Raw genomic sequence first — 14,115 nt, forward strand, 5'->3', positions numbered from 1 at the left:
GTCTAGATATACCTTCCCTATTCCTGTCTGAATAACTGGTTCTGATGCCTGCCAAATCACAATATTTCCCCTCAAAATGAATGAAAATAAGTTTCTAAGTAAATATCACTGTCTGTTTTACTTATTTTATAATTTAAGATATCATTTCATTCAATTTCAGGTTGATTTTCAATTGATATTGGCCTTTACATCACATTTATTTCTAACTTTTTTTTATCCCATCCTCTATCACAAGGAGCACTTAATTTTCTGTAAATATTAATTAAACTAGGTCTGTTTTCTTTCTTAGAGCATCATAATAAAACTTCTTTTAATATGAACAGTAGCTTTTTATATGCCATATATCTGTGCATTTTTATTTGATAACATTTGTCTTAAACTCGGGTGGGATTGTAATTATTACATGTTGTGGGAAATATCATTTTTTGATAGTCATTAGTTTATAATATTTATGAAAAGTATCTCCTCATAAGTTTTCTAATTTTTTTTTGTTTTACATGTGAAATTACCTGCAGAAATCAGTAAGTAGATGCTTATTTTTATACTTTTTAGTAACTTTTATGTTTGGTTGCCTATTGTAAAAGCTGCATGTGCATGTTACTGTGTTTTGATATTGCTTTAAACATTGTATCGCTATTCTTTCCAATGTCACAGTATTAAAGCATATATATGCTTTATATATATAATGCATATATATACAACAAAGGTAGTATATAAAGGTAATTGATTTAAAAATTTCTATTTTGTTATGAAAATTAATGAAACATCAGTGTGACATCCGCATAAAAGTGGAAAATTGAATTCCTCTGTGGGTTGAGCTAAATTGTTACGCTTCTGATAATACAAATTCAGTCATTACAATTCAAATAACTTCTTTGCGGTAGGATTAAAAAAGATTGGGTCTATTTTATTGATGTCCCCCTCCCTCCAGTTCACTTTTCCTGCATTCTTATAAGTAATTAGACTCAACTTCTAGAGAATTATATTTGGATAAACACCTTATAAACCCAGATTTTAACAAATATGCAATCAGTGAGATATAAAATATGTTATCTTTCATAGTTTAAATTGAAAGCCAAACATAAAATAGTAAAATAGCTAAAATTATATAATAATGAAATCCATCACACAACAATCTGAAGAATAGGGCCAAATCTATGCTCAGATGAAAATGAGAGCAATTACATTACTAAGCAAGCACTGAAATCAACAATTTAGGCAATCAAATCAATGTTAGAAAAAATAAAAGAAAGAAGATGGAAAAAAACATTAATAAATTAGAAGCCAGAAAATAATATCCTTCATGACAAAAACAGGTGAATCTCTGTGACTACAAAAATAATGAAATAATAATTAATATAAATAAAAAATAATAAATCCATTGGCAGGATTTATTAATTTTCTTAAGAAAAATAAAGTACAAATAAACAAAGTTCAAAACATGCTGTAGCTAGGTAGAGGAAATTTAACATACTATATGGGACTACTTGGGAAAACTGTGCTAATAAATATTAAAGCTGGAAATATGTGGATAATTTTTGATGAAAATATTAAATTATCAAAATTGATTTCCAGAAGTGGAAAAATCTGTGCAGTTAAATAATTATGGGAAAAAGTGAGAAAGTTTTCAAAAACTACCCTATAAGAAAGCATCAGACAACATCACAGATGATTTCATTTTCAATCCTTCAAGAAGATAATTTCCATATGACTTAAACTGTTCCAAAAGGTAAAGAAAAAGACAAATGACAGTTCCATTTTGAAGTATTTGAAAACAAAGTTTTTTTTTGGACTTTAAAAGAAATCTAAACCATTTCCTCATTTTAGAATAATTTGTAGAGTATTAGCTATTGGAGAGTTAAAGAATGGGAGAAAATGGATAAATAATTTATTAAAAGTATGCAAAACAAAATGATAATTGTGCTTATGTTTAATATCTATACAGTTTTCTAAGAGCTCTGACTCTCATAATCTACCTTCCAGGTGGAAAGTACATACTCAGTTCTTGATAAGCATCTCTATTAATTACAGAGTTTATAATAAACCTATTTTCTTTTTAAATAACACTAATAATATAACTCATTTATAAGCATGAGTTCAAAGTATTTACTTCCAAAACTATTTTAAAAATAGTAATAATTTTCTTCCTTTGGGGCACATTTGACTCATTCCTGAGGATTAGTTATTGGCAGTCAGCCGGAGAGCAGGTATTCATAAGTCTCGCAGGACATGTAGCCTTGGACCTTAAATAGTGACACTTTTTCACCAGAATCACAATGACAGGAGGCAGAAGAATGCATGTTCGATCAGATAATAAATGACATAGTTTGGATAAGACTGCCAACATCCTAGAGATAAAATAATTGGTTTTCCAAGTGTCATGTACCCTCCTATGAAAATTATACATTGAAAGTTTATGAATCAGTGATAAGTATTTAGGGATGAACCTTTTGAATTAGCCAATATTTATGTTTTGTTTTGTTTTTTAACATCCAAAAACAGCAGTTTCACATGGTTCTACCTACTACTTAGAAATGGATAATCAACCATCCTTCTGTATTAATCAGCCAAAGGGGTGTTGATGCAAAATACCAGAAATCTGTTGACTTTTATCAAGGGTATTTATTTGGGTTAGAAGATTACAGTTACTTCCCTCACCAAAGTCTGTTGCCACGTGTGGGGCAACATGGCTGCTGATGTCTGCCAAAAGTTCAGTTTTCTTGGATTCCTTTCTTGCCAGGGCTTGGTTTCCCTGTGGGCTCAACTCCTCTGTTTTCTCCACAAGGTCAGCTCTCTAGACTATCAGGCTACTGGCTCTGTCTTTGTACCCAGGGCTCGATTCTCTCTGGGCTCGGCTGCTCTGCTCCTCTGTGTGCTTACTTCCCAGGGTCCAACTCAAAGCCCCAGCATCAAAACTCCAACTCTGTCCTTTGCCATGTCTTTTATCTGTGAGTCCCCACCCACCAAGGGGCAGGGACTCAACACCCTGCTGACATGGCCCAATCAAAACCCTAATAATAATTTAATCACTCCCAGGTAGAGACCAATTTACAAACATAATCCAATATCTATTTTTGGAATTCATGGACCCATATCAAACTGCTACACCTTCCAAATGAAACTGAACTGCAGCAGGAAAGATTTCAAGTATGACATAGACCTTCAGTCTAAGAGGTGCTCAGCACTGAAATATTTTCCAAAAGACATTTTGATAGCTCCTCTCTTGACTATGTGCAAAGACAATAAGGGGAAGGAAGTAATCCAATTTTGTATGAGACTCTTGTTTTAAATTTAGTTAGAGCTTAGACAGAGTAGGTGACATTTTAAAGGTATTTCTAATCCCTGAATTCCATGACTGAAGTCTATTCCAAAAAAAAAAAAAAAAAAAATTCAGCTTTCTGGCTGAAGCTAGAAAAATTAAGCATTGAATTAAGTTCATCATATTCTCTACCTTCAGTGCTAATTTTCACCTTAGCCACAAAGCCTATGTTGGCCCTTTTTCTCTAACATCTCTTCCTCTGGCCTGCTTGAGTCAAATCCTCATCTGCTGTATAGACCCTACGTTGCTTCAACAGTCATAGCCTTGCTTTGTCATGTGGATAAGATGAAACTGTTGCAATTGTTTTAGGAAAGCGTACTGCTACTGTCATTTCTCCTCTGTGTGCCTGTTCACTTTGTTCTGTGCAGTTGCAGATGCAGGTACCACTGTGAAAAATCTAGAACAAGAAGCTGATCGGCTGATGGATAAACTCAGACCCATCAGGGAACTTGAGGATAACCTGAAGAAAAACATCTCTGAGATAAAAGAATTGATAAACCAGGCCCGGAAACAAGCCAATTCTGTAAGCTCTTTTTATCTTCAGTGTTAGTTACTGATGCTAACTGTTATTATTAGTACCAGTGGGAATGACTTCCCCTAGTGTTCCCTGTTGATTGATTCCTGGCTCTTTTCTTAAAAGAAAAACTTGAAATAATTTTGGGTGTGGGAGGAAAGTTAGGTGTTTTGTTTTGTTTCACAAATTTCAACAGACTTTTCATGGGAAAAATAATCATCACTTATTGTTTTTAAAATGGGAATTCTTGTATTTTTTGTTTTAAGTACAGTAATACAAAACAGTAGAAGTCTTTAAAACTTACTATTATATACTAAAAAGGCACAGGTAAGAGTCCTTTTCTCTTGATGGAAACAAACAAGGTCAGCAAGTAGCTTTTAACAGGGAATAAGGGAATAAATGAACAAGATAATATGGAGTAATAGCTAAGAGGAACCATTGATTTATATATATATATCACATATAAATATTTTGTCTGAGTATATGCAACAAATAAAAGTTTTGTGGTTATGAATAATTAATATAACTTTTATTGTAAAGTAAACATGGAATGTCTCATTTGTCTCAAAATTTTGCTCCATATTAATCCAGTTAGAAAACTATTAGGATACAAGCAGAACTTTCTAGATGAATCAGGTCAGAGGTCCTACGTGCCAATGTGAAACTTTATCTCACCAAGTAGAGTCATCCTATGATGACTTCAGAAATAGGAACAGATAATAACACCAGTTTGATAATATCATATACTGCAAGTCTATACATATTTTAACTAAGTCTTTTATGCTGGGGTTTTCATGCTGTCAGGTTTAAACTCAAACCTTTTGGAAACTTAAGTGTCCCATCTCAGAAATTCCATTAGTCTAACCACCTTGAGGCTCAAATACCAGAAATGCCTATTTCTGTTAACCCATCGATTTATATTTTTTATTGGTAGCCCAGAACATGATGCCCAAATGACATTATATCCTTTTCCGCCCTTAAACATATCTAATACTCAAAAGGAGACCAAGGCAATAAGTTCAAGGTGAATCTTGAAAAAAAATTCATGATCAGCTGAAGAAATACTTAGAAAATGACAAAATGTTAATGACTCTGATGTTACAGAAGATCAGAGTGACAGAGTAGCAATAGAGTCTGAGAAGACAAACACTGTGGGGCAATATGACACCCATTATGACAGCAAGTGATCATTATCTATATGAGACACAAGGTAAAAAGAAACCAGATGATACTCCAAGGTTTAGGGTTTTAGTTAAGATTAAACCAATGCAGAAAAGTCATCTCCTACATTTAGCACTACTTGGCACAAGGCATGCCAGGATGAATGAGACAGTCCTTCCACTCAAAGTTTACAATTAGAAGAAGTAAGGCATGTACATAAATAATTCCTGGATAACGCAGAGCATTGTGCTACATTCGATGAGCAATCAAAAGTATTATAGAACTTGAGAAAGGAAAGCTCACCTCTGGTAGGGGCCAGATTCCTTGAAGGGAAAGATATGAGCCTGAGGGATAGTGATGGAGATGGAAAGGGAGGCTGACAAAGGAGATCATTCTACGGGGGAAAGTCTTGTGCCAAGGCTGGAAGAGCAGATGAAGTTTCAGGGCCAGTTCATGAAAGAGCAGCTCATTTGCTAAGAGTAATTGGTAAAGGGAACCTTAAACTGGAAAGGTTAATGGGTCAGGTCTTGTCAGGTCATGAAAGGCAGTTTCACTTAGTAGCAACTGTACCTGGGATAAGCCTCATTCAGGAAGATTTGCTTAAAACTTTTGAGCATGAAAAATATTAAAATCAGAGTTGTGCTCTTTGAATGCAAATCTGGAAGTGGTTTGTGGGACTGATGAGAGAAACTAGAAAGAAGGAAGCAAATTTAATAAAAGACCCAACTCTAGCTGTGGCAATGGCAAGAGAAAGGAAGAGACTCATATATCACTCCTCTATTTTGCAATGTTAATCTTGAAAAAGCAATAATAGTAAATATTCTTTTGTGAATCACACATTTAGCTACATTATCTGGCTCAGCCATCATCATCTGGATATTTTTCTTATTTCTTCATTGTTCAGAATTCTAAAAATATGCCCAGGTAGTCATCAATTTTGAGTGTTTCCCTCCCAAAAAAAAAAAGATAAAATTCTGACATAACTATAGACAACCTGTCTCAAAATACAAAGTGAAAGAAAGGTATAAAAATCATGCTAGTGGTAATAAACTGTTATCCCTACCTATCAAGGAAATTTTCCATCACTTTTGGAAATGAAAGTTAGAAAAATATACCTTATCTTTTATAAGAAAGCAGCCAAATTTATTTCAAATGAGTTTTGTCCTAACTGAAGATTGCATCTGCCTGTTTTATAAATGGAGCTTGTAACCTGGCACGAGTGTCTACATGTGGCCTTAACACATACTGGATATGACCAAGAAATTGAGGACATTTATTTCAAAGTGGCTTTCTTTTGGCTTGTTGACTCTATTATTGAGTAGTTAATAATCTTTTTAAATGAATGACCTAGTTACTGGATGGAAAATGCAGTGAAAATCCAATAGATGTAATAATGGCATACTCAATAATGTTTAATTGAGTTCATGATGATTAACTGGTAAATAATGTTATATGAGAAATGCCTTAGGGATACCTAAAGCTTAGTGATTTTTGTTTAGAAGTCTTACTCAGGATTCACGTTAGAAATAACCATAATCCGGGAAACGGACTTTGGCCCAGTGGTTAGGGCGTCCGTCTACCACATGGGAGGTCCGTGGTTCAAGCCCCGAGCCTCCTTGACCCGTGTGGAGCTGGCCCATGCGCAGTTCTGATGCGCGCAAGGAGTGCCTGTGCTACACAGGGGTGTCCCCCGCGTAGGGGAGCCCCACGCTCAAGGAGTGCACCCATAAGGAGAGCCGCCCAGCGCGAAGGAGGGAGCAGCCTGCCGAGGAATGGCGTCGCCCACACTTCCCGTGCCGCTGATGACAACAGAGGCGGACAAAGAAACAAGATGCAGCAAAAAGACACAGAAAACAGACAACCAGGGGAGGGGAGGGAAATTAAATAAATAAAAATAAATCTTAAAAAAAAAAAGAAATAACCATAATTGATAGAAGCACAGATTTCAAGATGATTTTTATGTTTCAGAAATTTCTTCCTTCTTACAAAATTAGGTCAATCTCAGGGATCTCTTCTTGAGAAGTTTATAAATACTGTACTGTAGTTTACCTGTTTTAAGTTGGTTAAGACAAACATCTATAATTGGAAATCAAAACACAAAATGTTTAAAAGGAGAAGTTAGTAGTTATGGACTTGTTGCCAACAGTTTGGCCTGTCTGAATTTTTCAGGCACCAAGAATATATTCAAAATGATAAATTAGAAAACAAAAACTCCAGAGGGTTTTCTATATGAGTAAGAGCTGAGCAATAGGTTACTTTACAAGATTAATTGCTGGTATATTGGGTATAACAACATCATTTTGTTCCGAGAACCATATTTTTAGATATGTAAATTAGGCAACAGAGTAGATTAATCGTAACTCCTAGCGATGTTAGGTACTCTTTGTTTAAAATGGCTACTCAGCCTTTCAATTCAGAGATGAAATTTCATCGGTTCAGTGAGGTTTTAGTATTGCTGCTCTGTTTTCTATGCTTTGGCAACACCTTTTCAATACACCAGGCATGCGCTTCCCTATCATTTCTAGCAGGTGTACTTTATCCAGTGGAAACTCATCTTGTGAACACATCACGTTTCACCCGTTGTCTGAACTGTAACTGAAGAGTATTTTTTAATCGTAGTTCTTTAAACAAAAATGGCTTATTTATGATTAAACATAGCCAAGCCTATGAAGCATTTACAAAGTAAAGATAAAACAAAGTGCACACATAGTCACTTTTCAAATAATCCAGCCCCACAAGGAAATTGTAATGATATACTGCCAGGAATAGCCTGGTTGGTTACTCAGTCCCACCCATAAATTCTAAACATTGTGATTTTTTTATTCTCTGACCCTTTTATCAAAGTCAGTGATGTTTAGGCCTGCCTCCAATGTTACATTTGGCCAAAGTGAGGGTCTTCTCAGATGGAGGTTTTGTTTCACTTGTTCAAAATTCCTAAATGCTCACGTTCTCCTTCCCACTTCCCTGGACATTAAAGACAGCTTCTGAGGACGGCATTCCTCCTACCTTCCCACTATTAGATTGTCCTTTTCCTGCTTCACTTTATTCTTTTCATCTCCAAGCCCACAGATAATTCTTTTGTATAGCAGCCACCCTCATGTAAAACCTTCCCTGGCCCCCATCACATATCTGCTTCATATTATTATCGCCCAGAGTGAAAATTGTACATTTCTTGTCCACAATGTTTCTGCAATTCATTTTGATTCACCTACTCTCAGCAATGTATGTAAATAGGAAATATTTATTTTCCCTCAGGGAAATTCCATCATTTTGTGGAGCAAAGAGCTAACATTCTGACTGAAACCCAGCCCCTCACCCCAGGGCACAGAGCAAACCCCCAGGGACTCGAGTTGACCCCCAGTCGTGGGCCCGCACTTGGCAGGCTGGGCCCAACCCAAATGAGGAGGCAAGGACAGGGGTGCCATCTAAGTAAAAGGCTTCTCAGGTGCTTCCAAACCCAGGCCACCACACCAACCTTCTGGAGGGTGGGCCCCTCTTTCTTTCCCACCCATGGTTTCCTCCTCTTGAAGATAACCATTTTCTTAGCCGATGAGGTGAGGCAAAAATGCTGAGCAAATTATGCGGGTTCAAAGGAAATGCAGCAGATCTGCCACAGCCCAGACATTCTCCAACATTTTTGTCTGGCTTACATCTTTGTCAAGACCAAACACACCTCCTTAGCTCTCTCTTCTGAATCCAACCAGGTTTCCACTTAGTATGTGGCCGGCACCATGTTTGGCAAACAGTCATGGTGTTATCTCCTTGTGTCACCATGACACAGAGACTGGCTTTGTGCTCTGAACTATCCTGTTTGGCATCTGCAGAGCCCTTCCATGGACATTAACAATAATGCTAGTTGTCTTTCTTCCAAGTATGCAAGCACAGGAGGAGCACAAAGTGCTGGAAGAAATATGAAAATGGAAATTCACCGTTAGTGGGGGGCAAGAGGTTTCCTGAGGTTTTATATCCTCCCCTCTCCACCACCTCCTTGGCTGAGCAAAATAGTTCTGTAAGTGTTCTTTCTTTCTGAGTCCACTGAGTACATCGCTGTCCCTAGCAGTGCACCTTTGTCATGGTGCACTCTGCCTGAAGGAAATTAACTCAAATAACCAACAAGTGTTATTTGTGATTGAAAGAAGGCTCTCTAAATGTAAGTAAAACCTGACATGAACCGTGTTGGTTCTGCTCACATAGGGATTTCTTTCTTAGCCATTTAGAGTAATTTTTAAAGTACTAGTCCAAAGAAAAGGGAGCTTTTAAGTAAGTTAGTAGTGATAGCCACTGGAAATTATGTCCATCTCATTTCCTGGCAACTTAATAAAAAGGCTTAATTTATTCTGAAATGCATGTTCTGAGTGGAATGATTAATATTATTCTGATCACTAGAACATGTAGAACAAAATCTGTCTGACCTCTTTCAACTGTAAGAAGATGGAGATAGGTAATTTTCCTCCTGAAACCTAAAAGGAAAACGGTTTCCTACTATGTTATACCAAAAGTTGCAGACATTTGAATATTTTAAAATTTCATTAAACAACTTTAATGAAGACCATTACCATCAGCTTCATGTAAAATCATCTTTTGAAAATGTTTCTTCTTTGTTACCTTTTTTGTAAAGGAGAAAGAATGAAGGAAAGAAATTGTTAGTTGCACACTTCAAAAAAGCATAGCATACTAACCAGACAGGGAACTGGGAGCAGCTCATTGTCAAAATGTTAGTGGAAAACTGCACTTCTGTGCCCTCGTTAATGAGTATAATGAATGATACTATTTGATGACAGAAAAATAACTTCAAAGAAGAAATGATGACAGCTTTGTGGTTGTTTGGAAGCTATTTCAAGTCTTGCAAGAGATTTAGTCTTGGTCCTTTGTACCTTGTTTTTCTTGAAGATCAAAGTCTCTGTGTCTTCGGGAGGTGACTGCATTCGCACATACAAGCCAGAAATCAAGAAGGGAAGCTACAATAGCATCACTGTCAACGTAAAGACGGAGGTTGCTGACAACCTCCTATTTTATCTTGGAAGTGCCAAATTTGTAAGTCTAATATTCAGTTCTACTTTTGCCTGCTCTGTTTGTGTAAGTCAGAGGTTAATCCTAGTAGTGGGAAAAATGTATAGTACCCAATAACCTGGCCCCCAGATTTACAGAATTTAGATGTTGTGGCTTTCATTTGTGAGTACGCTGGCATTTGTTTTTTTAATTATGTTTTCCAATACAGCTATTTAAGAAAGAGGCAAATAGGAATAAAGCCATTTATTTTTTCTTTCCCTACAGTAAGACAGTAACTTTACAATGAACTTTCAGGTAAATGAATAATAGTGGCAAATTGCATACTAATTTCTTACCAATGAAATCTCTTCTGATTCAAGTTGAGTTTATGACTCAAACTGAAATTAACAGGAGTTGTAGCTACCAAAGCCCAGTCAAAAAGCTCTCATTCCTTCCATTTGAACTCTTCGACTTTGCCACGTGTGGGGCTCTCCCAAAATGAATACAACCTTTCAACAGGCTAGTAATGGCACATGTCAGTACTCACCATTAAAATGAGGTGTTCTGGGTCACTTTGGGTGAAAAGCAGAGCTACACCCTCAAAAATGTTAGTGTCCTCAGTGAACACAATGAATTCTGAAACCAATATTTACTTTTATTTCTACTACAAGTGTAAGAGTCAGAAAAGGCTTTGTCTCAAAATTAGACCGAATATGAATTGATAAAATTAACATGTATGTCTCTGCGCTATGGATATATATACTGCCTAAAGATACAATAGTAAAGTATAATTTTAATCATACATAATAATAGAGGACATCACTTGGGAAGTGTTAAGGTGAAGCTGTCAACTATTACACATCAGTAAATGGCAGCAATCAAAAAACCCTCTGTGGGCCTCCTCTTGCGGGGCGCTGTCGATCTGGTATTTGTTGCTTTTGTTTCTCTGCAGATTGACTTTCTGGCTATAGAAATGCGGAAAGGCAAAGTCAGCTTCCTCTGGGACGTTGGGTCTGGAGTTGGTCGTGTAGAGTATCCGGATTTGACTATCGATGACTCGTACTGGTACCGTATTGAAGCATCAAGGTAACGAACCCAATAAAGATGAAAATAATTGAAATTGAAATCATTGTGAAGCAGTTTTTCAGATTATAAGAAAATCCTTATTTCCAGTTCATGGAATTAGCTGTGCATGTATGTATGCAAAAGGGTAAGGATTTGCTGTATCATCCACCTCTGTACAAACGTGTGAGGGAAATGGGCTTCTTTGGAGTACCTGTTAGGAATTGACAAAACTCCAAGGTGTTGACCAGTATGACAAGTCTATTTCTTACCCCTTCATCCGGTGTCCTGTAGGAATTGGGGGCTTTAAACTGTTTTCCAGTATCCTGCCTCACCTGAAAAAGAAATCTCTGGCATTTGTCCGTATTCCACCCAAGCCCAAGATAAAAGCTGCTCTTGTTGCCGGTCTTTGGTGTGTGAAGTTTCCCTCTTCTTGTCCACGGCAGCAACCTTTGCCTGCAGGCATCTGTAGTATCAAAATGCCACATGGAAGTGCAATATGGCAGGTTCACACTACTTAAAATGGGAAGTAAGAGGGAATTGCTTTAGTAATTCTAGCTTTGAAGCTGTTATTCAGTTATCAGCTTCTCACAGCATATAAACTACGTACAGTACCCATTCAGGTCCTCAGTACTTCTCCCTTATTTTCTCTTCTTTTCCCCATTCTCAGCTCCCTACTAAACCCAAAACAACTAATAGTTGAGCGATATGGTTAAGGGTCCCAGACAGAGAGGATAGTGGTCAGAGATGGGGAAAGAAGACTTGAAGAACTGGTAATTGTTGAGTCTAGGTGATCGATACACAGAGTTTCATTCTACTTTTGTATATGTTTAAATTTTTCCATAATGAAAGATTTATTCTTAAAAAGTTAATGAGAAGCAATATTTCCAATTCCTTTTTTAATCTTCAGTAAAAGTAGATGAGGGAGGGTTGCAGTGTGTGCGTGTATAATAGTATTGGGGAGATTTGGTACTTTACTGATTGTAAGGACATTTATACCCAACAAAATGCAGTTCTGACGGAAGAGAAACATTCCATTTAAAAAAAAGGTGTGCCATAATTAAGTAAGTTCATTTTATTGTTTCCATGTGTTTTACTTAGTACTGCAACCTCAAAGAAAAAATATGATAAAAATAAGGCAGGCTGGAGAGAATTATAACACTGAAGTTTTGTTATGACCACTTGCCTACAATGAAGGACCAGATTTCCATCTTTAGCAATCCATGGAATTCAATCACTGAAAAAGAAAATGAAATAAAATGATAATGGCTTTCATTTTAAGGTCTATTAATTGAATTTAAAAGTAGAGTCCTTCTATACAATTTGTATGCACAACTCTGAAGATTAGATTTTACACTATATACATTAAGATGATTGCCAAACAATAAAATACATACAATTCCAGGAAGACTGCTTCAGCACATTTGAATCCAGGATACAATAAGGGATTTTAGGAAAAATTATACAACTTATAATGCCAAAGGGTGGCTCATTCAGGGTTCACTTACTGAATTAAATTAGACAAAATGCTAAATGAAATAATATAAAATTGTAAAATTATTATGTAAAGCAATAGGAAAAAAGTCTTTTCACGTAACCACTAGCAATTCCATCAGTCAGTCACTTCGCTTGTCATTTCCTATCAGTGGACACCAGCAGGATCAGGGTATGCTGCTCTGTGGTCCTAGTTGAGCTAGAATCTGGGTTTTGATTTGAGATATAATAAAAACCTGGAATGTTTGAAGCAAAACACCCAGTTATCTCTCAAATATTACAAAACAAGTCTCTTCATTTTATACCTTTTGAGTCTGAAGTTTTCAGAGATGTGATACATGATCCCTTTTCTGTATTTTCTTTCTCTTCACCTGCCTGGAAGAACTGGGAGAAATGGGACTATTTCTGTTAGAGCCCTGGATGGACCAAAGGCCAGCATTGTGCCCAGTACATACAATTCAGTCTCCCCTCCAGGGTATACTATTCTAGACGTTGATGCAAATGCCATGCTGTTTGTTGGTGGCTTGACTGGGAAATTAAAGGTAAGGTGGTTTTTCCCATCCTGTTTATTTGATCTTTATAGATAGACAACACTTGACATTTATTACTTTCAGAAAAGGCATGATAAACCTCTCCAAATACCTGGCCACTTTTTACTTAACTCGTGTTTATGAAAATGAATTTATTATTTTCAATGATAATTTTTTTAAATGTTCAATCTGAAGGTATTTTTACTTTTGTGTATTTACAGTATTAAGTTTGTGTGTCTTAATCATAAATGGATATTTTGCCCTCTTCTGCGACATCAACTTCTCATATTCTCATTTCAGTTGCCTCCACAGCAAAGTATTTTTTAAATATACCTCATTTTATGAATCTATTTATGATTTATAGATATGAAGTGCTATAAAGTTTTAACTTACATCTAATTAAAAGATTTATGAATACCTTGGGAAATATCACAGGAGCCATAAGCTTTCAAATCATGATCTGGTTTAAAAGTTTTCAAGTTGCTCTTCTCTTCATTCTTGTAGGGTAATGCACTTAATATTCATAATTGCTTCATGGCAGGTCCTTGTGCATTTCAAATTGCAGAGTGCCTGCATTTCACAGAGCTCATGTTGATTAAATGGAATTAGGTGTTGGAAAACGACCTGTGGGTGAGATGAAAGTGCACAACCAAATATAATGGATAATCCCAGGCTTGTCAGAATCATCCTGGGATGAGATTAGTCAGAAAATGTGAAAAACTAGGGTGACCCCAAATTTATGAGAACTCAACCTTTACATAGAGTGAGGTGGTTTTATTTGCCTTGTGTACGAGATGTGACTCTAAAGTACTGGAATTGATTTAACAAGTACACACTAAAATCATCCTCAATTCTTAGAGCTGCATATGAATATATGTGGTACATAGTAGTGTGTCATCATATCTCCAACTCTCTGTCCTCCCAGAAAGATAAATATAGAGGTAACACATTATAGTACCAAAGTCTTGAATCTTGAAATCAAATCTGGGTTGGATTCCCTGCTCTACAATTTATTAAAGTTTAAGCTCAAGCTAGTCAATAGCCTC

The 14,115-nt window shown here is 36.3% G+C and overlaps 1 protein-coding gene across 1 annotated transcript in view; it reads left to right on the plus strand.

The window, feature by feature from the left end:
• LAMA2 (laminin subunit alpha 2) overlaps positions 1–14,115 on the plus strand; it is a 588,895-nt gene that overhangs the window by 514,557 nt on the left and 60,223 nt on the right. Inside the window, exons 44-47 of the mRNA XM_071218658.1 lie at positions 3,688–3,842; positions 9,885–10,028; positions 10,936–11,069; positions 12,922–13,081. Of these exons, the coding sequence (XP_071074759.1) occupies positions 3,688–3,842; positions 9,885–10,028; positions 10,936–11,069; positions 12,922–13,081 (593 nt within the window). The remainder of the gene's footprint in view (positions 1–3,687; positions 3,843–9,884; positions 10,029–10,935; positions 11,070–12,921; positions 13,082–14,115) is intronic.

Source organism: Dasypus novemcinctus, chromosome 11, assembly GCF_030445035.2.
Source record: "Dasypus novemcinctus isolate mDasNov1 chromosome 11, mDasNov1.1.hap2, whole genome shotgun sequence".
Lineage (NCBI taxonomy): Eukaryota > Metazoa > Chordata > Mammalia > Cingulata > Dasypodidae > Dasypus > Dasypus novemcinctus.